Source organism: Triticum urartu, chromosome 7, assembly GCF_003073215.2.
Source record: "Triticum urartu cultivar G1812 chromosome 7, Tu2.1, whole genome shotgun sequence".
NCBI lineage: Eukaryota > Viridiplantae > Streptophyta > Magnoliopsida > Poales > Poaceae > Triticum > Triticum urartu.
In genome coordinates this window covers 172,929,478-172,956,201 of record NC_053028.1, presented here as the reverse complement: position 1 = coordinate 172,956,201, position 26,724 = coordinate 172,929,478, and the positions used below count along the sequence as shown (strand labels likewise).

At 49.0% G+C, this 26,724-nt stretch overlaps 2 protein-coding genes and 1 long non-coding RNA gene across 6 annotated transcripts; 1 reads left to right on the top strand and 2 right to left on the bottom strand.

Annotated features, from left to right (window-relative positions):
- The first annotated feature begins 11,248 nt into the window (after positions 1 to 11,248).
- On the top strand, positions 11,249 to 13,154 carry LOC125523739 (flavonol 3-O-glucosyltransferase UGT89B1-like). Its single transcript, XM_048688804.1, has one exon. The coding sequence runs from the start codon at positions 11,423 to 11,425 to the stop codon at positions 12,866 to 12,868; it is 1,446 nt and encodes a 481-aa protein (XP_048544761.1). The 5' UTR covers positions 11,249 to 11,422; the 3' UTR covers positions 12,869 to 13,154.
- A 4,043-nt stretch (positions 13,155 to 17,197) lies between these two features.
- Positions 17,198 to 19,738, bottom strand: LOC125524397. 4 transcript variants are annotated; one of them, XR_007290729.1, is made up of 4 exons: positions 19,387 to 19,738; positions 19,056 to 19,294; positions 17,567 to 18,484; positions 17,198 to 17,456 (listed from the first exon to the last, which is right to left on the bottom strand). It is a non-coding gene; the product is annotated as an uncharacterized LOC125524397 (long non-coding RNA). The 4 variants fall into 4 exon arrangements; XR_007290732.1 differs by having other exon boundaries at positions 17,198 to 17,815; positions 18,322 to 18,484; positions 19,387 to 19,714; XR_007290731.1 differs by having other exon boundaries at positions 17,198 to 18,176; positions 18,322 to 18,484; positions 19,387 to 19,713.
- A 4,776-nt stretch (positions 19,739 to 24,514) lies between these two features.
- On the bottom strand, positions 24,515 to 25,860 carry LOC125524689 (BTB/POZ and MATH domain-containing protein 2-like). The gene has a single exon (XM_048689726.1). It carries the CDS (start codon positions 25,740 to 25,742, stop codon positions 24,663 to 24,665), a length of 1,080 nt encoding a protein of 359 aa, XP_048545683.1. The 5' UTR covers positions 25,743 to 25,860; the 3' UTR covers positions 24,515 to 24,662.
- Positions 25,861 to 26,724: the final 864 nt, after the last annotated feature.

Sequence of the window (26,724 nt, the reverse complement as noted above, 5' to 3'; positions counted from 1 at the left end):
AGCCACCGAAGACGAAGATCTGTCCGGGGAGAAAAGTCTCACCCTGGACTGCATCATTGTTAATGATCGAAGGAGCCATCTGGCCTAAAAGCGACGACACAGAGGAACTCTCAATGAAAGCACCAATGTCGGTGTCAAAACCGGCGGACCTCGGGTAGGGGGTCCCGAACTATGCGTCTAGGCCGGATGGTAACAGGAGGCAAGGAACACGATGTTTTACCCAGGTTCGGGCCCTCTTGATGGAGGTAAAACCCAACGTCCTGCTTGATTAATATTGATGATATGGGTAGTACAAGAGTAGATCTACCACGAGATCAAGGAGGCTAAACCCTAAAAGCTAGCCTATGGTATGATTGTTGTATGATGAAGTTGTCCTACGGACTAAAACCCTCCGGTTTATATAGACACCGGAGAGGGTTAGGGTTACACAAAGTCGGTTACAATGGTAGGAGATCTTGAATATCCGCATCGCCAAGCTTGCCTTCCATGCCAAGGAAAGTCCCATCCGGACATGGGACGAAGTCTTCAATCTTGTATCTTCATAGTCCTGGAGTCCGGCTGAAGGTATAGTCCGGCTACCCGAACACCCCCTAATCCAGGACTCCCTCATCGGGTATTTGCTTGAAATATTAACTTCAACTCCTGGAACATCTCATATGGTCCATGACATTCAAAACATCATTGAAGTCCCGATTCTAAGCCGTTAAGCATGGTGCACTAAACTATCAAGTAGTCATCATATTGAGATAGCCAAACATTCATAACATCTGCATCTACTCCTGCAATAGGTCTGTCACCTAGCGGTGCATCAAGGACATAATTCTTCTGTGCAGCAATGAGGATAAACCTCAGATCATGGATCCAATCTGCATCATTGCTACTAACATCTTTCAACTTAGTTTTCTCTAGGAACATATCAAAAATAAAACAGGGGAGCTAAACGCGAGCTATTGATCTAGAACATAGATATGCTAATACTACAAGGACTAAGTTCATGATAAATTTAAGTTCAATTAATCATATTACTTAAGAACTCCCACTTAGATAGACATCCCTCTAATCCTCTAAGTGATCACGTGATCCATATCAACTAAACCATGTCCGATCATCACGTGAGATGGAGTAGTTTCAATGGTGAACATCACTATGTTGATCATATCTACTATATGATTCACGCTCGACCTTTTGGTCTCCGCGTTCCGAGGCCATATCTGTTATATGCTAGGCTCGTCAAGTTTAACCTGAGTATTCCGCGTGTGCAACTGTTTTGCACCCATTGTATTTGAACGTAGAGCCTATCACACCTGATCATCACGTGGTGTCTCAGCACGAAGAACTTTTGCAACGGTGCATACTCAGGGAGAACACTTATACCTTGATAATTTATTGAGAGATTATCTTATAAAGCTACCGCCGAACTAAGCAAAATAAGATGTATAAAAGATAAACATCACATGCAATCATAATATGTGACATGATATGGCCATCATCATCTTGTGCCTTTGATCTCCATCTCCAAAGCATCGTCATGATCTCCATCGTCACCGGCATGACACCATGATCTCCATCATCTTGATCTATATCAATGTGTCGTCACATGGTTGTCTCGCCAACAATTGCTCTTGCAACTATTGCTATCGCATAGCGATAAAGTAAAGCAATTATTTGGCACTTGCATCTTATGCAATAGAGAGATAACCATAAGGCTTTTGTCTATTGTCGATAACTTCAAAAAAACATGATCATCTCATACAACAACTTATATCTCATCACGTCTTGACCATATCACATCACAACATCCCTGCAAAAATAAGTTAGACGTCCTCTACTTTGTTGTTGCAAGTTTTACGTGGCTGCTACGGGCTGAGCAAGAACCGTTCTTACCTACGCATCAAAACCACAACGATAGTTTGTCAAGTTGGTGTTGTTTTAACCTTCGCAAGGACCGGGAGTAGACACACTCGGTTCAACTAAAGTTGGAGAAACTGACACCCGCTAGCCACCTGTGTGCAAAGCACGTCGGTAGAACCACTCTCGCGTAAGCGTACGCGTAATGTCGATCTGGGCCGCTTCATCCAAAAATACCGCTGAACCAAAGTATGACATGCTGGTAAGCAGTATGACTTGTATCGCCCACAACTCACTTGTGTTCTACTCGTGCATATGACATCTACGCATAAAACTTGGCTCGGATGCCACTGTTGGGTAACGTAGTAATTTCAAGAAAAAATCCTACGCACACGCAAGGTCATGGTGATGCATAGCAACGAGAGGGGAGAGTGTTGCCTACGTACCCTCGTAGACCGGCAACGGAAGCGTTGACACAACGTAGAGGAAGTAGTCGTACGTCTTCCCGATCCGACCGATCCAAGTACCGAACGTACGGCACCTCCGAGTTCTGCACATGTTCAACTCGGTGACGTCCCTCGAGCTCCGATCCAGCAAAACATTGAGGGAGAGTTTCGTCAGCACGACGGCGTGATGACGGTGATGATGTTCTACCGACGCAGGGCTTCGCCTAAGCACCGCTACGATATGACTGAGGTGGAATATGGTGGAAGGGGGCACCGCACACGGCTAAGGAACGATCACGAGGATCAGCTTGTGTGTCCTGGGGTGCCCCCTTGCCTCAGTATATAAAGGAGGGAGAGGGGGAGGTGCGGCCGGCCCTAGGGGTGCGCCTGGAGGAGTCCTACTCCAACCGGGAGTAGGACTCCCCCCTCTTGCCTTGTTGGAAAAGGAAGGAGGAAGGGAGAAAGAGGAAAGGGGGGCGCCCCCCTTCCTTGTCCTATTCGGACTAGGGGGAGGGGGCGCGCGGCCGGCCCTGGCCGGCCCTCCTCTTCTCCCTTATGGCCCATGTAGGCCCAATAACCCCCGGGGGGGTTCCCGTAACCCCCCGGTACTCCTGTAAAATCCCGATTTCACCCGGAACGTTTCCGATATCCAAATATAGGCTTCCAATATATCAATATTTATGTATCGACCATTTCGAGACTCCTCGTCATGTCCGTGATCACATTCGGGACTCCGAACAACCTTCGGTACATCAAAACACAAAAACCCTAATTACGATCGTCACCGAACTTTAAGCGTGCGGACCCTACGGGTTCGAGAACTATGTAGACATGACCGAGACATGTCTCCGGTCAATAACCAATAGCGGAACTTGGATGCTCATATTGGCTCCTACATATTCTACGAAGATCTTTATCGGTCAGACCGCATAACAACATACGTTGTTCCCTTTGTCATCGGTATGTTACTTGCCCGAGATTCGATCGTCGGTATCTCAATACCTAGTTCAATCTCGTTACTGGCAAGTCTCTTTACTCGTTCCGTAATACATCATCCCGCAACTAACTTATTAGTTGCAATGCTTGCAAGGCTTGAGTGATGTGCATTACCGAGAGGGCCCAGAGATACCTCTCCGACAATCAGAGTGACAAATCCTAATCTCGAAATACGCCAACCCAACAAGTACCTTTGGAGACACCTGTAGAGCACCTTTATAATCACCCAGTTACCTTGTGATGTTTGGTAGCACACAAAGTGTTCCTCCGGTAAAAGGGAGTTGCATAATCTCATAGTCATAGGAACATGTATAAGTCATGAAGAAAGCAATAGCAACAAACTAAACGATCAAGTGCTATGCTAACGGAATGGGTCAAGTCAATTACATCATTCTCTTTGTCTATGGATAGGAAACATAATCATCTTTGATCAATGAGCTAGTCGAGTAGAGGCATACTAGTGACACTCTGTTTGTCTATGTATTCACACATGTATCATGTTTCCGGTTAATACAATTCTAGCATGAATAATAAACATTTATCATGATATAAGGAAATAAATAATAACTTTATTATTGCCCTAGGGCATATTTCCTTCATCAACATGTCATGCTGACATCATATTTTCTTTTCTGTCAATTTAAATAATTTCTGGAAATGCTTTAATCTTTGAAAAATCATAGAAAATAATCCGTAGCTCGGATGAAAATGTTTTCTATATGAAAGTTGCTCAGAAAAATACAACGAATCCAAATACGCGGTCCTTTCATCAATCACATGCCCCTATCATGCTGAACATGGAACCGTTCTCCCTCTTCCACCTGTCGGGATTTCGTCTAACGCCGGGAATTCATCCTCGAATGTTTATCCCCTCCGTCTGCAACGTGTAGTACTACGTTAGGACAACCCTAGCTCTGCCTATTGTCATGTTATGCTTTATGATGCTTTGTTTGCTTTATATTCATTGTTTCTTCCCCCTCTTCTCTTCGGTAGACCCCGAGACCGATGATGCCCCTGTGATCGACTACGTCGACGACGACACTTCCTCCTTTTCAACAGAGCTTCCAGGCAAGCAAACCCCCCTTGAGCATTCTGATATCGCCCATTTCTTCCGTCTCATGCTTGCATTAGAACTGCTACTGCTTTCTGTATGATCCTACTCTGATGCATAGCCTGTTGTTGTTACCTGCTTTCATACCTTACCTGCTTATCCTAAACTACTTAGTATAGGTTGGTTAGAGATCCATCAGTGACCCCACCTTGTCCCAGTTGCCTCGCTTTATGTTTGATGACTCGATCAACGTGATCGACGTCCAGGCCCCGACACCGCACATCACCCCCTAGTTGTACGACACTACAGAGTTACTATCGAGTGCCGAGGGTGAACCTCATACATCACTCCTGATGAGATCTCTGTAGTGTAGCTATTCAGTCATGATCATCGAGGGTGATTTCCTCCTTAACCACTTCCATTATGGCTCTGTCGTGCAACCCCTCAAGTGTGAACCTCGAGGGTGGATCCTCTTACGTTTACCTTGATGACAACATCGAGTGGAATTCACCGGGGGTGATTCCTTGGGTTTTCCCCTTGGTGTTAGACACACAGTTACTATGGTTACTGTGACTTTGCACTGAGCCATGTTACTAAAGACGGGTCGGCCCTGAGGGGTACCCGCGCGAGCTTAATAGCAAGTGATGTGGAGTCGGATTGACCTAGAAGGTGCCCGTGAGATACTTACGAGGCGTGACCGGGCATTCTTAGCCCTTGCCGCAAGTACTCGAGACGGGGCAATGAGGTCACATCAATCGTGAGTCTCTGCTCGTTACCGCGTGCTCCTAATCCACTATGATTTGGATATTTGATCCGAGGGGCCTCTGGCCTGATAGTACTAACCATCACGTGGGCATAGTATGGGCGTTCTGCGTCATATACATCAGCCGAAGCTTAATAGACGTCAGTAACTGAGAGGCGCGCGCCGGGTTGGACTGCGTAAGCACCTGCCTTTTTGAAGGAGGTAGCTAGGTCTGCTCACCGGCCACCCACGCAACATGCAGGAGTTCCCGGGGAGATGGCCCATGACCCCTGGGGGCATAGGTTTAGTCCGGCGTGCTGGCCTCTCTATTAAGCTTAGGTCGGGTTGCGGCGTATTGTTTGGCCGAGGCCGGGCATGACCCAGGAAAGTGTGTCCGGCCGGAGTTAATCGAGCGTGGTGGGTAAGTTGGTGCACCCTGTAGGGAAGAAAACATCTATCGATAGCCTGTCCTACGGTAACGGACACTTGGAGTTGTATCCCGATCGATACAACTAGAACTAGATACTTGAGATGAGAAATGGATATGAGACATGGTTATGATGAATGGATAGTATGGCTCTGGGATGCTTTCTCGCAGAGAGTCGAGAAAGGATCTCTGGCCGAGGTTGATAACACTACTACTACTTTACTTTATGCTACTCTTAACTCTTCTAATGCTGCAAGACCGCTGAAGATGCTGAAGATGCTAGTCTTCGATAGGACTAGGCTCTCCCCTCTATTCTGGCATGCTGCAGTTCAGTCCACAGATACAACCCATTTCATTGATACCAATGCATATGTAGTGTAGATCCTTGCTTGTGAGTACTTTGGGTGAGTACTCACGGTTGCTTAGCTACCCCTTTTCCCCCTTTCTTCTTCTTTCCGGTTGATGCAACCAGATGTCGGAGCCCAGGAGCCAGATGCCACCGTCGATGCCTACTACTACGTGGAGACCGCCGACGACCAGGAGTAGTTAGGAGGCTCCCAGGCAGGAGGCCTTGCCTTTTCGATCATTGTTGCTTTTGTGCTAGCCTTCTTAAGGCAGACTTGTTTAACTTATGTCTATACTCAGATATTGTTGCTTCCGCTGACTCTTGTGTTTTCGAGCTTATGTATTCGAGCCCTCGAGACCCCTGGCTTGTAATATAAAGCTTGTATTATTTTAATTTCTGTCTAGAGTTGTGTTGTGATATCTTCCCGTGAGTCCTTGATCTTGGTCGTACACATTTGCGTGTATGATTAGTGTACGATTGAATCGAGGGCGTCACAGGATCAGTGGTGGAGAATTATGCCGGATGCGGTTCATCATGTAACAGTCATAACCTAGGGTGACACAGAACTAGCTCCAATTCATCAATGTAATGTAGGCATGTATTCCGAATATAGTCATACGTGCTTATGGAAAAGAACTTGCATGACATCTTTTGTCCTACCCTCCCGTGGCAGCGGGGTCCTAGCAGAAACTAAGGGATATTAAGGCCTCCTTTTAATAGAGTACCGGACCAAAGCATTAACACATAGTGAATACATGAACTCCTCAAACTACGGTCATCACCGGGAGTGGTTCCGATTATTGTCACTTCGGGGTTGCCGGATCATAACACATAGTAGGTGACTATAGACTTGCAAGATAGGATCAAGAACTCTCATATATTGATGAAAACATAATAGGTTCAGATCTGAAATCATGGCACTCGGGCCCTAGTGACAAGCATTAAGCATAGCAAAGTCATAGCAACATCAATCTCAGAACATAGTGGATACTAGGGATCAAACCCTAACAAAACTAACTCGATTATATGATAAATCTCATCCAACCCATCACCGTCCAGCAAGCCTACGATGGAATTACTCACGCACGGCGGTGAGCATCATGAAATTGGTGATGGAGGAAGGTTGATGATGACGATGGCGACGGATTCCCCTCTCAGGATCCCCGAACGGACTCCAGATCAGCCCTCCCGAGAGGTTTTAGGGCTTGGCGGCGGTTCTTTATCGTAAAACGCGATGAATCCTTCTTCTTGATTTTTTTTCTCTCCTAAACCAAATATATAGAGTTGGAGTTGAGGTCGGAGGAGCTCCAGGGGGCCCATGAGGTAGGGGGGCGCGCCCCCCACCCTCGTGGCTAGGGTGTGGGCCCCCTGGCCTTCATCTTTTGCAAGGATTTTTTTATTATTTCCAAAAAGACGTTCCATGAAGTTTCAGGTCATTCCGAGAATTTTTGTTTCTGCACGTAAATAACATCATGGCAATTCTGCTGAAAACAGCGTCAGTCCCGGTTAGTTCCATTCAAATCATGCAAGTTAGAGTCTAAAATAAGGGCAAAAGTGTTTGGAAAGTAGATACGACGGAGACGTATCAACCCGTGCAAGCGAGAGCTACGTGCACCGGACTGCCCTTTTTCATGAACTTTTTCAAAACTCAAAAAAAAAATTCCAAGTCCGTGGACCTTTTCATTTTCCATGAACTTTTCTGCAAATTCGCAAACTTTTTCCATTTTTTGTGAATTTTTTCCTCAAATTTGCTTTTTAAATCTCAAATATGTGAACTTTTTCAAATTCTTGAACATTTTTGTACAGTTGTGAACTTATTTCCTCAAATTCATTACTCCTTCCGTCCCATAATATAAGAACGTTTTTGACATTAGTGTAGTGTAAAAAACGTTTTAATATTATGAGACGGAGGAAGTAACTTTTTTATCTTAATACATGAAATTTATTCTCCATGAACTTTTTTCCAAATTCGTGTTTTCTTTAGCCGTGAATTTTTTTATAGTTGTGAACCTTTTTCAAATTCATGAAATAATTTTCAAATTAATGATTTTTTCCAAAATAGTGAATTTTTAATACTGAACATGTTTTTCAAATGTGTGAACTTTTAGCTAGCAAATTTTCCCCAAGTTTCATGAACGTTTTCAGAATTTTATGAATTTTTTAAATTTTGTATGAATACTTTAAAATTCATGAACTTTTCTGAATTCGCAAACTTTCTTATTTCATATGAACATTTTTCAATTCTTTTGAACTTTTCCCAAATTCATGGATTTTTTCAAAAAAACCCTTTTTATATTTTACATTTTCTTTTTAAAAAATAATTTATACTGGGGTATATAATATATACTAGCAAGATGTTCATGCGTTGCACGGAACATCAAGATGCATTTGTATGAGTAGTTTATCTTGTGGGAGAAAATGATGAACGAGGGAGTGCCTTATTTGCAAATGTGGAGAGGAGTGTGGGTATCTTTTAAAAAAATTATCATACTTTTCTTCCTATCCGTTAGATATAAATCGGACAATCTATATTGCAGGACGGCGGGCACACCATCATCACCAACTCTGTTTTTTTTACAAAAATAGAGATTAATTGTGATACTAAAAAAAGGGCCAAACAGTACTACTTCCTCAAAGCAGACAACAAAGTGAGCTCGGTCTAGTGGTTATTGCGCCAATGTCTAGCTACGCCCATTGATATATGAGAGAATTCCTTATTTAACACTGTGTCTAAATTTTATGCCCTATTTGACATCGACAAATAATTTCTTCCCTATTTGACAGCGAGTCTAAATTTTATGCCTTTTATAACACTTGTGTCCATTTTAAGCCTGAATGATACCTGAAAAGACCATTTTGCCCTCATGTAGTATGTTTGTGTGCGTGTGTGCGCGCGTGTACATGTGTGCTACTGCCGCGGGTGTGCGTGTGTGCTACTGCATGTGGGTTTGCTATTGCATGTGTGCGTGTGTGCGCGCTGTTGCATGCCCATGTGCTACGCATTAGGATTAATCTTGTTATATGTTATACAATGCAAGTGTGGATCATGGGTGTGTTGCATGTCACTTGAGCACTAGAGATAAGGTGAGTTAGTTAGTCTGTTAGTGCTTGACCGCGTTTGTACACATTGCATGCAGGCCAGATTGTGTGGCCATAAGGGGAAAAAAGGTTATGGGATGTTGCACAAGTTCTAGACTTGGGCATGCATGTAGACAGGGATTAGCTAGTGGCCAGGTTATGGGTTTTTTTTATCTAAGGCCAGGTTATGGGTTAGTGGGCAAGAGTGCCGGATAGTTGGTGCATACGTGAGTCCAACCCTATATATGTTGCATATTACACATAGTGGGCGAGAGTGACGGTCGTCTCTCGTGTGAACCAAGGAGCTGACCTCTTGGCAAAGCCATTGTTCCTCTTCCTTGGTGCTAGTGTGTGTGGGTGTGTTTCCCTGGTCATACGTGTTCTTTGTGTTGAGAGAGAAAGCAAAAAAGAGACTTGTATGAGGCAACGGAGGAAGAAGAAGAGGTGTTGCGAGAGGCAGCGCCAACACTGTGTGCATCCGTGCTGCTGCTACTATTGCGTGTGTGTTGCTGCCTGTGAGTGTGTTGTGTGCGTGTGTGCTACTGCTGTGTGTGCGTGTACATGTGTATGTGCTGCTACGTGTGTGCTACTGCTCGCACATTGATGCTGCGTATGTGCGCTACTGCCCTGCACACACACATAACATGAGGGACAAAAGGGTCTTTTCAAGTGCTATTTAGGCTTAAAATGAACAAAAGTGTTATAAAAGGCATAAAATTTAAACTCGTTGTTAGATAGGGAAGAAAAAGTTTATCAGTGTCAAATAAGGAAACGAAATTTAAGATAGTGTTAAATAAGGAATTCTTTCTTAATATATAGATGTGTGAGTTTGGATCCCACCTCACATAGAATTTGTCAACTCTTTTTCTTTGCATTTGATTTTTTAGCACGTTGCTGGACCAACCCGCTACGTGTCGCGTGCGAGTGCCAGCAACCCTAACTGGCACTGACAGCGCCGAATAGGAGCTCTCTCGGCTTAGCACTTCTCGCCTAAAGGTGGCCTTCGGGTCCTAAATACGAAGCTTTAACGGCCCAAAAGCCAGGTACGTGAGATAATGACGTCAGCACTAGACACCAACTGCCTGTAGAGAATGGGAAATCAGTCGGCCCAACCGTTAGATGTGATATGTGTACACCCTCGATCCATCGTGTATCTCTTCCCCGATGCAGCAACACTCACATGAAAGTTGCACCCTTCTCGTTGCACTCGTCGTCTGGCTCGCAATGGCCATCGTCGTCTCATCGCGCCACTCGTAAAATCACATAGCAACAGCCTTCGGTCTCCCGTTCTCCACTTGCAGGAAGCCGTCGCCTCATTGCAACAACATTTGTCGTTCCGCGTCCACCGCCAGAGCATCATCATGGCAACCACCTCGACAACGCAATTGTCTTGCAACATTCGACGGCCTCTCGTCGCGACCCACAGCTAGCACGCAATAGCGAGAGATGGTGGTGTCCACCGCTTTCAGCATCGGCAGCGCCATGCAACAACCCCCTACAACATCTTTGACACCCCTTGCAGCAGGTCGCCTGCAGCACCTTCGGTGTCATATGTCGTTTGATGATACGAGGTCGAGGAGAGGCATTAGAAAAGTGAAAAAACAACTGGCCTGGGCCCGGCCCGGCCCGGCCATCAGGCTCAAAATCTAGGCTCGAACTTGGCCCGGAAGCAGCGTCGGGCTAGGCCGGGCCGGGCTTCCCATGACCAGGACTAGCAAAAGCCCATCCGGAGGGGGCCAACCATGTGGCAAATTTGACAAAATTGACCTGTGGACGAAATCAAATCACAGAATGAACTGTTCATGAAACTATTTCACGCGGCTGACCTTTTTGTGTGACGCCCGACACGAAGGCGCCACACTACACTGTGCAACCCCTCACAGATAGGCGCTACACGTCAGGCCAGCGTTGCACCCCAGACTGCCTAAAAATTGCTAAGTCATTGTGCAGAGCCTAAGAGCTAGGCGATGCACTGTATAGTGTGGCGCCTAGCTCTCAGGCGCTGCGCTAGCGGTTGCACTACAAAATGAAGCAACCACTAGTGCAACGCCTAGGAGCTAGGCGCTACACTGTATAATGTGGCGCCTAGCTCTCAGGCACTGCACACTGACTTAGTAATTTTCGGATCACACGAGTGCGACGCTGGCCAGGCGTGTAGCGCCTATCTGTGAGGCGTTGCACAGTGTAGTGTGGCGACTTCATGTCGGACATCACACAAAAAGGTCAGCCGCGTGAAATAATTTCACGGACAGTTTTATTCTCTGATTTGATTTTGTCCTTAGATTAAATTTTCCCGAAAAAAAAAAGGAACGAATCTAACGATATCTCGATCAAACGTGACAAAAAAGGATTAAGTACAATATTTCGGCCGAGATTGGACCTAGACTTTTTTTGAGAGAGAGGGAGAAGTGCGACCAAACACCGCAGACGTCGCACCCCACCCCAGGTCGCAATTCACCGCGACACTACCACCACTGCCACCATAGCAATGGCCGCCGGCGCCACCACCGATGGCTCCACCGCTCCGGCGCCCCACGTCCTGGTCGTCCCGTACCCGGCGCAGGGCCACACGATCCCGCTGCTCGACCTGGTCGGCCTCCTCGCCGCCCGCGGGCTCCGCCTCACCGTCGTCGCCACGCCCGGCACCGCCCCGCTCCTCGCGCCCCTCCTCGCCGCGCACCCGGGCGGCGCCGTCCGCGCGCTCACCCTCCCCTTCCCCTCCCACCCGGCCTTCCCCGCCGGCGTCGAGAGCGCCAAGGGGTGCCCGCCCGTGCTCTTCGGCGCGCTCATCGTCGCCTTCGCGGGGCTCCGCGCCCCGCTCGGCTCCTGGGTGCGCGCCCGTTCGGGCACCCCCGACCGCGTCGTCGCCGTACTCTCCGACTTCTTCTGCGGGTGGACGCAGCCGCTCGCCGCCGAGCTCGGCCTCCCTCGCGTCGCGTTCTCGTCGTCTGCTGCTTACGCCACCGCCGTGCTCCACTCGCTCCTGCGCCGGCTGCCCAGGCGCGAGAACGAGAGCGACGAGGAGTGCCCGATCGCCTTCCCGGATCTCCCGGGCGCCCCGGCGTACCCGTGGCGGCAGCTCAGCTTGCTCTACCGAACGTACAAGGAGGGCGACGAGGTTACGGAGGGGGTCAGGAGGAACTTCCTCTGGAACCTGGATTGCTCGGCGTTCGTGTCGAACACGTTCCGGCGGCTCGAGGGGCGGTACCTGGAGGCGCCTCTCGCCGACCTGGGCTTCCGGCGCGTGCGCGCGGTGGGTCCGCTGGCGCCGGAGGCCGACGCTGCGGGCAACCGCGGCGGCGAGACGGCGGTGGCCGCGGCCGACCTGTGCGCCTGGCTCGACAAGTTCGAGGACAAGTCCGTCGTGTACATCAGCTTCGGGAGCATGGCGGTGCTGCAGCCGGCTCACGCGGCGGCCCTGGCCACCGCCCTGGAGAAGACCGGCGCGGCGTTCGTGTGGGCGGTCGGGCCGGCGGTGACGCTCCCGGGCGGGTTCGAGGAGCGCGCGGCGGCGGGCGGCAGGGGCACGGTGATCCGCGGGTGGGCGCCGCAGGTGGCCGCGCTGCGGCACCGGGCGGTGGGCTGGTTCGTGACGCACTGCGGGTGGAACTCGGTGCTGGAGTCCGCGGCGGCCGGGGTGACCATCCTGGCGTGGCCGATGACGTCCGACCAGTTCGTGAACGCGCGGCTTCTCGTGGACGAGCTGCGCGCCGCCGTGCCGCTCTGCTGGGGCGGCGTCGCCACGGCGCCGTGCGCCGACGAGCTGGTGCGCGTGCTCGAGTCGACCGTCGTGGAGAAGGGGCAGGAGTGGACCGAGGTGGCCACGCGGGCCAAGGAGCTGGCCGAGGAGGCGGCGGCCGCGGTGCGCGAAGGCGGCAGCTCGTGGCGGGAGGTGGAGGAGCTGGCGCGGGAGCTTCGTGAGCTCGGAGCCTGACTGAAGATCTACAGAGGATCCATGAAGCAGTTCGCGCAAAATTTACGACGGCGACACAATTTCGGTTTCATTTCGACATAGAAATCACCGGTGTCCGCTGTAAAATGTACAGAAAGTTCGGTTGCCATACATCATTTCGACCACTTGTACAATGTCGCTGTAAAATGTAGAGAAAGTTCACTTTTTCTTTGCATTCCGACCAGCTAGACATAGCATATCTGAAATGTCGCTGTAAAATGTAGAGAAAGTTCACTTGTTCTCTCTGCAACTGATTTTTCCTCCAGCATTTGTTGCTCATTTTCTTCTTTTGAATTCATGCAGCGGTGCAAGAACCTTCGCAGGCCATGATTTTTCCTCCAGCATTTGTTGCTCATTTTCTTCTTTTGAATTCATGCAGCGGTGCAAGAACCTTCGCAGGCCCATGGCCATGGGTCGCCCCCGCACTCGTTGCTCCAGCGGTGGTTTTGGGCAGCACGGGTTTCCTTGAGTTTGTTGTAAGCGGCTATGAACAGATTCCGCCTTGTGCCGGTCATTAACATCTCTGGCTTTGCACGCAGTAGGTACATCATGTAGTTGGATATTTCTCTGCATCCCATTGCGCCTGCATGATACACTGATTTTGTACACCAGGTAGGGCATTCCGCATTCCTAGAAATCTCTTCATCATATTGAACGGTGCCTCATGCGGGAAGTCCTATTATGAGCCCGAGCTGAGATGGTCTCGTTATCCTTCCCGTCCAAGCGCTTTCAGATTCGCATTGCACCAGATATACGGCAGTGTATTTGAAATAAGAGTGAATTCTGGTTTTTACCCCCTATTTTGACAGTAATGACCTCATTTATCCCGATTTCATCCATTTTACCCCATTTAGCAAAAGTGTTACCACAATTTATCCTAATCTAATTTTTGTGTGCGTTCTGACTGGCTGGCATGCCACGTCAACAGTTTTTTTCTAACTATTTTTCTTGCTACTCAGCTCGTTTCCTGTTTGAAGTATTATGATGGGACGACTATACTTGATCAGTATGGCATATTACCATTAAATAAATTATCGAAGAATTTTTTACTGATATAATTTAAAATCATGTATGTTTTTCTTCATTTATCATATAGGGCCTTAAGTATGCATGGTTCTATGGATTAGATGTGTTGAAATATACTACTTTACTTACTCTGATACACCTACAAATCTGAATATCTAGGTAGCAAATGTGTTAACAGGAAGAGTGTTAATACATGTATAAGTGCATCTGTTGCTACTTGCTAGCTGTAAAAGAATTTTGGATCTTTGTATCTTATGATGCATGCTGAAACATGTTTATTTACCTTATTAGAGTAGATTATGATTTATTATGATTGCAGCCACTAATTCATTTATATTCTTCCTGCACAAAGCGGATGGCAACCAAGATGTGGAGTGTTAGGGCATCTCCAGCCGCGCCCCCAGGAAGGCCTCCCCAGGCGTTTTTTTTGCGCCGGCGCCGAAAAATCGGCCCAGTCGCGCCCCCAGGAGCCCGATTTTCGCCGGCTTGGGCCGAAAACAGCGCCGGCGGACCCAGGACGAACCCGGCGCGCTGGGGGGCACCCAGGGGCGCCGGGGCGAACTATTTTGGCGCGAAACAGCCGCGGGCCCGCCGCGTCAGCGACTCTACCCTCTTCTCGGCCCTTCGTCGTCCTCATCGCCTCGTTTCCCGCGGCGAATCAATGCCAAAGCTGCTGCACTGGTCAGCCTGCGCCATTGATGCCTCACGGGCGGCGCAGTGAAGACCGGATGACGCGCGTCCCTCGCCCTCCCTCGCCCGCCACGCGTACTCACGGCTGCTCGCGCACGGGCGGCGCCTCGGCCTATATAAGACGCGTCCCAAAGCACTCGGCGACTCGTACTCTCTCGCCGTCGTCGTTCCTCCCTCGCCTCTCTCTCGCCGTCGTCGTTCCTCCTTCTCCTCTCTCTCGCCGTCTCCAGCACCCATGGCCGAGCGCTTCCCAGGCGACGGCGCGGCGGCGAACGGATTCGGCCGCCGCCATCTTCACGAGAGCGAGGCTCGCCTCCTTTTCGAGGCCGAGTACCCGGTCCCGCCGGACATGCGGGTACCCCAGGTGTGGAGGATCAGCGCCGGCGGCGTGCCGGTGCCCCCGATACCCACCGGCGCGGCGCGGCGTGCGGAGATCGCACGCATCCGCTCGTCCCTGCCGCGTGCGGCGAGGGAGGGGCCACGGTACGTCCCCGACAGCCCGCTCTGGGAGCCCTACTTCCGCCGCCGTCATGCCGAGCAGCTCGAGGCCACCAACGGCGTCGAGCCCTCCGGCAGGCTCAACGCCGTCGGCCGGCGTCGGTGGTGGGGCATGCCCGGGCGCACGTTGGAGGCCGTCCTCGAGTACATCGAGGGCGGCAACACGCCGCGCCTCGAGTACCCCGCCCCCCTTCCTTCTCACGCCGCCGGGGAAGCTCCTGGACCCCGAGGCGCATGGAGACCGGGGGGTCCTCCTCCTTGTCTGGCGGCTCGCCCTGCCTCCTCCCCGTCAAGCCGGAGCCCCAGGGCACGCCGGTCAGCGCGCGCACCTGCAGCTCCGGCGTCCGCATCGGCGCCAACGCCTCCCCACCCACCGGCCGCTTCGTCCTCATCGAGCCCAAGCCGGAGCCCGGCCTCCCCGCGGAGTACGAGGAGATAGCCCGGCGCGGCTTCTACGACGAGGACGCCCTGCGGTGGGCGCGGGACGACTACCTCCGCGACGAGATGGTCCGGCAGCGCCGGGCCCTGGAGGAGATCGCCGCCCGCAAGCGTGGGCGCGAGGACGAGCACGGCGTCGTGGTCCTCGACAGCGACGACGACGCCCCCGGACCGTCCAACCCGCCGCGCCAAACGGGGGAGGGATGCAGCAGGGACGGCGGAGGCGTAGGTGGGGGCGGCGGCGACGACGACGACGACGACGACGGCGGTGACTACACGCGGTTCTACAACCTCCTCGGCATGTAGAACCGCGTGGGCGGGTGGCGAGGAAGACGGCGGGGTAGCCCGCGGTAGTTTTTTCCTTTTTTGTAAAATATGTTTATGTTTGAACGCACTCGCCGATGTTTGCGTTAAATTTGAGTCGTTTTTGTGCCGTATTTGACTTTTTTGACTAACCGTGGGCGCCGCGACTGGGGGGCATCACGCCCCCAATGCGCGGTTTATTGCCGGTGCGCCCCCAGGGGGCGATTTTTTGCCCCTCCTAGGGGGCCAACGGCTGGAGATGCCCTTAGGCATATTTTACATGTCCGTGTATACAAGAATCCAGAGCTAGAGATGATTGAGAGGGGTTTCATTAGTTATTTAGATATAAAGGATAAGATCAAGGAATTGGGTTCCAACCCTTGGGACAACGTTTATTACCATAAGAAGGTGGCCAATGGGAACTCCATGGTTGAGTTAACAGATGATGCAGGCATGATAAACATGCTAGAGGAATTTGATGCTTATACGGAAATCAGTTTGCATGTTTGATTGGGGCAAGCAACGCAAACGAGAAGTCACTGGAGGTGAGCGTGGCGCACGGCCGACTTGGGCGTTGTGCGTTGGCCGTGATGCGAGCGACCGTCATCGGGCCGAGCCGATCGGGAGAAGCTACGTGGCCCGGTTCAAAAGTGAGAAAAATAGCCAGCAAAAATCACTAATGTGGCATCTGCCAGCTGGACCTAACAATTGTGACTGACCGGTCAGAATGCTCAAAAAAATTTAAACAGGGTAAATTATGGCAACATTTTTGTTAAATGGGGTAAAATGGATGAAATCTCGCTAAATGGGATAATTAGTGTCAAAAATGTCAAAATAGGGGGTAAAAACCGGAATTCACTCTCGAAATAATATATGCATGGCGTGGCCCACCTACCGACCAGCATTAATGTGACGTCTCCGCTACCCGTTTGCCGGCTTGGACGCTTCTTAACGATACAGGCCGTTACCCTACCGTTCTGAACCAACGGACGCCGTCTTCATCGGCCCATTTACTCCCACCTGTTCTTGCCTGTACACATTGGCAAACTCTGGAAGTGTCAAGTGCGGTGTACACAAATAATTCCTCTGCACCCAAATCCAAATTCAGTAACTCCCAGTTCTGTAGCATGAAAAACAGTTTCACTTCACAATTGTTTTCCATGCAGACATCGCAAAAGCAGACCAAAATGCGGCAGCACAAACAATCTTCAGTAATCCACAAAAGGACCTGTGCACCTCATCACCTCTCAGATTGCCCACACACAGAGATCATGAAAACAAACCACATAGCATTCCCTTGGAGAGTACATGCATAGGAGCTCAACGGTGCAACAACAGCAGATCAATACAACACCAAAACAAACACATGTGAAATGGATCATCGTCAGTTATGACTCTAAAAACTGTATCTCGAATTACATAATGAACAGTTCAGATCCGCACTCACAACTTTCCCTTCTCTGCAGTCCAAATCACATTCAGCACCTCTGCATGTACATTCTGATGTGTCAATACGAGAATGGATTCCTATACATTTGATCCTTATGATAATGGGCCAGGTGTGCTGGCAGTAGGCTTCCTTTGTCCACCTCTTCACTGTATGTTTGACTGGAATCTGATTTACACGGATAAAATCGATGGCTTACATTTTAGGAATAGGACAGTTCATTGATAAAACTGAACAAAGTTTCAAACCATACGGGGACACATTTTCATGGTACTCACCAAGCATCCGCAGACGATATCCTGCATGCAATATGTCCTCTCTACACTCAATCTGCTCTTCCAATACCTTATGCCAAAATCTTTCTCCCATGAATATATGTTGTAAAAATTGTACGCCTCTTCGAGGGAGTCGAAACTTCTATCTACTGTGGTACAATCACATTCTCTGTAGGGTTCTATGCAAAACCCCTCATGGCTTTTAGGCAGTCACGCGTGACAGGCACAGTGTCCTGCAAGGCTGTGCTGCACCTATGATTGTTCAGAAACAAAAGGCAGTCATGTGCGACGGGCATGGTGTCTTTACCCTGCAAGCCAACTGTGTTTTTTTTGGGGGAAGCAATAGCTTATATTACTTGACAAACAACAGCAAGTTCATGCTATATACAATTGTTCAGAGATGCCGGGACCTAGTAGAACCGCGCACACTCCGGCAAGGAGCTAGAAGCATGTTTGGCAGTTAAATGTGCAGCTAAATTTAACTCAGGCCTTACAAAGATGAACTGGAAAATAAAAAAAGAACCACTGAGCTCTTGGATTTCAAGGAGAATAGGTAGAACAGAAGCACGATTCTTCTTGTGGCTTTTCCATATCTCAATCAAACCCTCACAATCTGTTTTCAGATGAACATTTGTTTAATAATCTCTAATGGGTTTAAACTTTTTACTGTCAACTATACTAAAAAAATCATCATTTGACAGAATAAAAACATGACTCAACCGAATAGCATTTTCATAATGTACATGAACAATACTTACTGGAACATTCGAGACTTTCATGGGGATATAAAGCTACTTTTGGTCATCCATCAAGCGGAGCCGAAAGAGAGCAGAGATGGCTTGAAAAGTTCAAATCCTTGACAAAAGGTGCTCCAAGATTCTTCCTGAACTTGTTGTGGCTATCATTGGGACGCCTCTCCACCTTTAGTAAATAAAAAATATGCATATATATGCAGAGTAAGAAGATGGATTTTGTTCATCGATCTTACCTATAAAGCAATCATCAACATACAAAACAAAGGCAAATATAGCATGATTTTTTCTAATCACAGGGAGCAATCAGCCTACCAACACAGGCACATATCTATGAATTTTCAAAATGCATACACCAAACATACTGCAAACACCAGTACATAATTTAGTAATTTCCTTACTGCAGAGATCAACCAGCCTGAAAACATAGGCTCTCATATAGTAAAAAATATCTAAATACAGGGAGCAAACAGTCTGCAACCACCAGTACATAAATCAGAAATCTTTTCACTACAGAGAGTAATTAGCCTGCATCCGTACTTTCAGAGACTACAGGCGCCTGAATTTTGTGAATGCATAGAACAAATCAGTGTGCAAACACAGGCACATACAACAGGAAATTTATTAATGCAGACAGCAACCCGCACTTGCTCTAACTGCATGATATATTCAGTCATTTCTACTTCCATTTTCTAAGTCACAGAATATCGGATGGAAGGCAAAGTTTCTACTTCACCAACCTTTTGTTCCACCCCGGTGCTTGGGGATTCATCTTCCCCGTCGACAGCTCCGACCTTGGTGGCGAGCTCTCCCTTCTGTTCGCCGCCGCCTCCTTTCCCAAGAAGATTTGTGCTTCGCCGCTGTCCACCGCCGTTGCGCTGCGTCCCGCTCCGCCTGCAATGCCACTTGCAGATCCGCCATGGCAGAGACATTGACAACCACAGGAACCGGCTCCCCTACCTCCTGAAGCAGACTAAATCTGAATCTTGCAACAAATCCATCTCTGGATCAGCTAACAAGAGGGCTACAAAATGGAGGCATCATCCCTGGAAAAAGCAAAGATCCACGCACCTGCTAATTAGTTGCACCAGAAACTCCATGGCGGCTCGCCGGCGACGCCAGTTGCCTCCGTCCCCGGGTCTTCAGCTTCCAAATGACACACGCCGTAGCCGAGAAGAATCTCGGTCCTGCCCTCAATTCGTTTCTGCTGCCATCACTACACGGAAAGCCAATTTCCTGGTCCACGGATCAGACGGGGACGCGGGTTCTGATCCACACGGCTCACCACGCGAGACCGACGGCCGTCCGCACTATCCTCAGATCCGTCAACCCTGCTCCGCAGTAATGGCCCACCACCCAGCGCTGCCGCATACGTATTTCGCTACAGCGCTCGATTTTCTCGCGAACCGCCTGCGCGCGTATAGAACTCTGGCACAGATCCACGAGCGCTAACTGACGACGTAGATAACGAGCTCATTTGAGCTTGAGCGCAATTACTCCGCGTCCGCCTCATGCATGATACCCATTTTATAGAAGCACAAGTCCGCTGCGATATGCGAGAAGGACACTCTCATCAAACGGTCTCTTCATGCTCCACCCAAGGTCTTCACCGCATCCTGATCCTGCTACCTGAAGAGCCCATACCCATTTCTTTAGGAGGTAAAAGGACTCCAGGTACCCTAACTTGCACTGATGTTTTAGTCCTAAACTTGCAAAATGCAACTCCACCATACCTCAACTTGGAGTGGATGTGATGATTTAGTCACCGGTCTATCATAGCTCAACAAGTGGCAGCCAGGTGGTTGGACCGGTCAGCGCCTGCACTTTTGCAAATAACACCCTGGAGTCTTCTCTAATTAACAAACTATTTGTTTGTATATGTCATTGCTGCGAGAGGAAACGCTGCTGCAGGGCAATCTCACCTCCCGCCGTCGCCCTAGGCAGCCAAGCTCCACCTCAACTCCGACGCGCCATCCCCGATATTGCACGCCCAACCGGTCGTCCAACTGCCCTCGGCCGCTCTTGCTGCCGCTGTTGCTGCGTTAGTTCGCTTCGTCCATCTAACTCTCGCCATGCTCCTCTTGTAGACCTTCAGGCTCGCGCACCCGTGACCTTGCGGCAGGCCTCGACCGTCTGCTGCCTTGTTATGGAATGGAAGTTCAGTTATCCATGCTTGGCTGTATCTAGTATGATTGCATTTTAGAAACTGAGTGACGTTAAAACTTTCTTCAGATGCTAGGAAATAACCGAGCCATCACTGGAATAGGCAACAGCTTGAACCAATATACAATTTAAAACATGAATTTGCATTGGATATGGCCAACTCTACAAAGGTGAACACTAAACTGTCCATGACCGTGAGCCTTTGTCGTCTACACCCTGCTGCCTGGGAGCCGCGGCGAGGATTACGTATTTCTGTACAACCTTCTTGTCAATGGCGGACAGTTCGCCAGTGGTGTCCGGTGGTTTCGCCACCACCGCCATGAACCAGGCCGCCATGAGCAGCGTAAGCCATTGCTTCACATATGGCCTAGCAAGGAAGAGGACAACGCCACAACGGTGAGACGTCGGCGAGACCTGTGGCATGATGCTGAGCGCCTGGTCTACGAGCCAAGCTGCCCGATGAAGAGACGGGAGATGGGCTTTGCGGAAGAAGAGGATGCATGCGGACGGCGAAACCAGATGAAAGGGGTAGCCTTAATCTGTCTGATTGACTGAAAATTAATATCCCCAAATTGCACTCAAATTACATATACCGCTCGTGTTGAACGAGCAGTGCACGCTGTACTGCTAACCAAATTCGAGCAGTATACATCTCTTTGGGTCGTTGGCTCCCTCTTTATGCGTTCTGTCTCTCTTTTAAGGATTCTTTCTGGACGGTCAATGGAGTTTTCGAGTGGAAGAGACCTGTTGAATAATTTGCTCCCGGGTCCAATAGTACCTTTTGTCCGTGGAGGAATTTTTTCCCCAAACTCCAACGTTAACATATGCACAGTGTGTGATACTATAGGCATAGGAGAACTAAACTAAATAAATGCAGAGGGCATTAGGAATGAGAAACATAATCAGTTCTGTAGGTTCCGCATATATACGACTGTAGGAGTACCAAACGGCCAACAGGTTGTACTTGTCTGATTTTTCTCCTTGATCCGTGTTGGAGCTGCCAAGTTTATGTCCTTAATTTCATGCTGCTTGCCTTGATTTTCTGCAGATCCAGAGAAGCGGCAGAGAGTTCCCTCGGCATATAGCCGATTCATCAAGTGAGTGATCAGTGGTTCATTCTAGTTCCCCGTTTTAGCTTGAATCTTCTCTCTGGCAAAATTCGTATGCATGATGCATGATTTCCAATGTACGTATGCAGAGACGAGATTCAGCGTATCAAGGCCAACAATCCGGACATCACCCACAGGGAGGCTTTCAGCGCAGCTGCCAAGAATGTAATTAACTTCATCTTCTCTATTTCTCAACACACATTTTGATCCGACCGGGTTCAATCTTTGATTTGTTCAATACTTTGTGTATTTATCACCGATCGTCTGCATGAGTGGGCTCATTTTCCACACATCCATTTCGGTATTTACCATCTCCATGCTCCCTCCTGAAAAGGTCATACTGCGGGTTAATTAGAGAAGACTGCAAGGTGTTATTTGCAAAAAGTGCGGGCGATGACCGGTCCAACCACCTTGCTGCCACTTGTCGAGCTATGATAGGCCGGGGACTAAATCATCACATCCACTGCAAGTTGGGGTATGATAAAGTTGCACTTTGTAAGTTTAGAATTAAAACTAAAACATCACATTCTGTGCAAGTTAGGATACCTGGGGTGCTTTTACCTCTTTCTTTAACCGTGCTGTATTCCTCATGGTCCATTTGTGTCGTAGTGTCAGAAGCGCTGACTAGGCTATTAATGCTAGCACTCCTGAGAGCATATGGCTTCTCTAAGCATCTGATGCCCCCGAGGGTGAAGAGCATGATAGCTGCCTGCAACAACTTCTTGTCGCCGCCCTGCCATGATTTACAGAACACGTAGATTGACACTGTGATCTGAGAGACGGCCGTGAGGACGTGCCGCTTCCATAGCTCGTTGTCTTCCATGTTGTAGGTGGTTATGCCGTCCTGTCCGCCCAGGTGCATCAGGAGGACCGGCGCCCACACCACCTCTAGGACGCTTTTGCCATGTGTGAAGCTGGAACTTTCCGGCTTCCTGTGACGATTGAACAGGGCGGCGAGAGCATATATCGCCACCGCGTCGCTGCCTATGTATGCTAACCATATCAAAAGTCGGAAGGAGGCAGAGACGGCAGACTTACGCCGGCGGGCGGAGAAGTAGAGGAGCCATTGAACACATTGGCTGCAGATGACGAGAATTCGCAGCTGCCACTCCTCCCACCAATCCACAGCGGTCGAGAGACCCATCTGCAATTGGCTAGCTCTCAGCCTCTCACTCAATGGTCAATCTGAACAAAACTCACCCCTTAATCTCTCAATGGACAGTATATATGCACATGGTTAGCAGTAATGCGATGTTAACGTATGCTGTCCGGCTGAATTTCTTATGCTGATCACTTTATTAAGTAGCTCGACGAAGTTGCCGTGCATTAATTTAAGTATGATCTGCATCTAGCTAGCTAGTCGCCATCTTGTTATACATGTATATGTTAGGATGATCTCCACCGTGTGGGCCCAACGGGCCCTTAGATCCGCGTCCTAATCGGGGGCGCTCAGCCCACTATGGGTGACGGGCCCCTGTCACCTGCACTATATAAAAAGGTGGGGGACAGCGGCTCGCATCACGAGGTTCGTCACAGCACCGTACATCCCACCTAGTCCCCTACCGATTTAGGGTTAGTGCAGTGCTGACGGGAAGCACCGCCACCATTACTCTCTGCCATCACCGTCATCATGGCCGGCTCCGGGGGCTCCTCGAGCCACAAGCAGAAGGTAGGACCACCGATTATCTGACCTACTCGATCCGCAAGGTCTATCAATGGTATCAGACAGGTTTGGTTATAAGATCTTCGGTACAAAAAAAAAACAGAGATGGAAAGATCCCCCTTCTCAAGAACCCTAATCCTAACAGAGAAAAGAGGAAAAAGAAATCTGAAAAGTAGCGCCGCCGCACGGCCGCGCCGTTCCTCTCGATCTCGGATCGCATCGGCATGCCGAGGATTCGAGAAGAAGAACTCCACCCCGACCGGGGCAAAGAGCACAGCAGCCACGCCGTTCGACGGCGGCGCGCTTCCGCTAAGGGAAACGCGTCACCGGCGAAGGGGAGGCAACAGCGCCACCGTCGTCGAAGGGGAGCAGAGCAGGACTCGATCCGCAAGGTCTATCAGTATATTCCTATAGGAACCAGTCGGGGATGTTATCTTCCTTTTCGAAAGAAACATATGAACCAGCCGGCACAGTCCATGAGGGGCGGAGCTATTTATGACCTGATGTTTAGTTGGGGTTTTTGAAGGGTATAATAAAAAGCTTTTGGAGTCTGTGGGTGTCGCGGGCTCACGGCAGTGCTGGTGGGAATTCGGAACCTGGACAGCAATGAACATCCTCATTAGCAATCTACATGTATCTTCACAACATTCTAAAACTCTACAGAATTACTTGTTGATACACTGCGAAGTATAGTTCAGTCAGTACAGAAAAACTACCTGCGTCATCAAGCCAAGTACCACTGAAGATTGTTTTGCATAGGTTTACTTCTTACACCTCTATCACCAGTCCAACAAGGAAGCATTATCTTGCAGATTTAGTTTGACAAAGATAGAGCATCAAGCTTTCCTGGACGTTATTTCTCGAAGCAAGATTTTTCTGGACGTTCCCAAATGCAAAGTTCTGGGACCAGATGGATCAGCTGAGTGAAGATAACTGTAATGATTCATCACCAGTTTTTTGACTGTAATCTTATTACCCTCTATTTATTCTAGCAGCAAGCATGTCAACTCCGGACAATTCTTTTGCAAAAAAGAACTCTGGACGATTCTGATTGAAGCAGTGCAATTACGAACTATGACTTCACATTTGAATTAAACAACATGCACCATGTTGTAACCACCGTAAATTTAAAACTCTAACTAGAATAGATTGTACAAGCTGCTAACTTAAAATTGAGGTTTTTCCTTAGGATTTCTAGAATCCCCCCTAGTTTTTCAGAACTCGGAAAATGATGTCTTCAGATTAAACAGAAGATTTTCACCGTTTTCAGATGTCTAGAAATGACAACTGAGCTCAAACAGATGCATCAATGCTAGTACCCTTGTTTTTTTACAGTAGTGGGATATCATCACTTCTGAAAATAGAAATAGCAGGATAAATAACCAGATCTGGTGAGTTTAAACTCAAAGAGGTCAAGGAGCAAGCATGGCCACCAGTTCGTCCATAACACCTGGGCAACTGCTCCTCAGGTGCTCGTATCCATCAGACGCCATGACTGCCTTCAGGTTACCTGGAGACATCAGGAACTTGAAGCACGCCTTCTTCAGAGCACCACAACCATGCTGCTCAGCCAGTGCCAGCGTTGTCGCCGCCGTGCTCTTGCAGATGTGATCGCACAGCTTCCCCTCGCAGATCACCTTCAGCCTTTCCATGTCATACCTGTCTGCCGCTACCAGCAAATGCTGAGCAAACGCTGCCTCATCGCCCTCGTTCATCACGGGCAGCGAGTCGGTGTAGATGAAGTGGAGCAAAGCCTTGAACACCTTGGGTTCCATATCGTCGATACGTATGTGAGTTGCGGTCTTCTCCTTCATGGTACCAAGCAGCTCCGCCTTGAAGACCGACGACCGAGCTGCGAGTATGCACCTGTGTGCAGCGAATGTCTCCGCACCGACCTCGAAAGTGACATCGGCCACCTCGCCGGCCAAGAGCAGCTGTCCAAAATGCTGGTGCATGTCGGACGGTGGCACCGGCACCACCATAGACGGCAGGATTGGCTCGGTGAAGATCTCCTTTAACACGGTGACATCGCACCTGATGCTGAAAACATCATCCTTGAGGTAAGGGGATTCATCCAAGTCTTTTCTTTTGATGAAATGACCGAAGCCCCATGCAGCTTCTTTGCTGGAGAAGGTGCGTATCAGGGCGCTGAAACTGTACTGCGGCACTGGCTGCCTATCTTGGTCAAGCAAACTTATCTTGAACTCTGCTTTGACTTCAGTACCATCACTTCGGTCAGAGAACAGGAAAATGGATATCCAATCGGCGTCGTCTGAGACAACGCCGTCAGGGTAGTAGTGCACACACCATCGGTGGCCTCCGATGGTGAAAGTCTCGGAGTTGATGCGTTTGCCGTTGCCAAGCCCCTTGGTGCGGGAGTAGCCGTCTACCTTGACGACGTGCGACCCGGACACGGCTGGAGCGACGATGGCCGACGCGGTCAGCGACGGCCCGTCGTCGTTGCCCACGGGAGACGGAGAAGAGGCGGGCATTGGCGAAGCCGTGAAGGCGGGAGGAACAACCGAACTGGTTAAGATACGCCAAGATTACAATCAAAACGAACTGGCAATAAATCTGAATCTGCGTGCTGGGCGCGTGACCTCCTTCCTCTTATCCGGGTCGCGACATGGGAGGAAGAAGGCGGGGAACCTGGTCGATTGGACGGCGGCTAGGGATTTGGGAATGGTTTTTTTTTTTGCGAAATAATTCTTTATTACTCAAAAATTAGGGAGTACAATCTCGTAAAGCAACATTAAGGACTTCCTCTGGCTGGACCCTAGCCAAACCATAGTTCGGCCATTAGCCCTACCAAAGTTTGCCATGGAATGACTAGCACTATTGCCACTACGATGTATATGAGTAATAGAAGAGTCACGTTCCTTCATAATTTGGGAATAGTTGTTTGTCACTGAAAGGGGAAGATGAGATTGGGTGTTCTTTTCTTCTTCTTCTTCTTTTCCTCTTTCGTTCAGGCACACGTACAGAAGAGAACGCGCGCCAAAGTTTTCACCTTCGCACATGGGCTCGCGCCAACTACTCCCTCAGTTTTCAAATATAGGTTTTTTTTTAAGATTTCAGCAAGTGACAGGCCTACCGGCGATGTGCCTCGTACCGATCGCTCGTCAGAAGTTAACCTTTTTCTATGTACTTGAATTTGAAGCATAACATAACAGTACATATTAATCTGCTTTAAAGAGGAAACATATAGTACTATTTTATTAAAAGAAAAAAATAAGTTAAACACACAGGCATTGTGTAAAATTTCCACTTCTTCTCCGAAGTAGTAGCACACAGCAGAATTTCCACTTCTTGTCCGAAGTAGTAGCACGCAGCAGATTATAAGAGCATAATAATGATTATATTGCCATACATCATTCATTCCACCAACTACTTGATGGACCAAAAATAATTAAAATTGAGGACATGCACGAAGACCTTCCTGTCATTTTGATTTAATCTAGATGCTAAATTAGT

Bases quoted from the DNA above. Each gene is read 5' to 3' on its own strand.
- LOC125523739 (XM_048688804.1), top strand. From the start codon at position 11,423: ATGGCCGCCGGCGCCACCACCGATGGCTCCACCGCTCCGGCGCCCCAC.
- LOC125524689 (XM_048689726.1), bottom strand. From the start codon at position 25,742: ATGCCCGCCTCTTCTCCGTCTCCCGTGGGCAACGACGACGGGCCGTCG.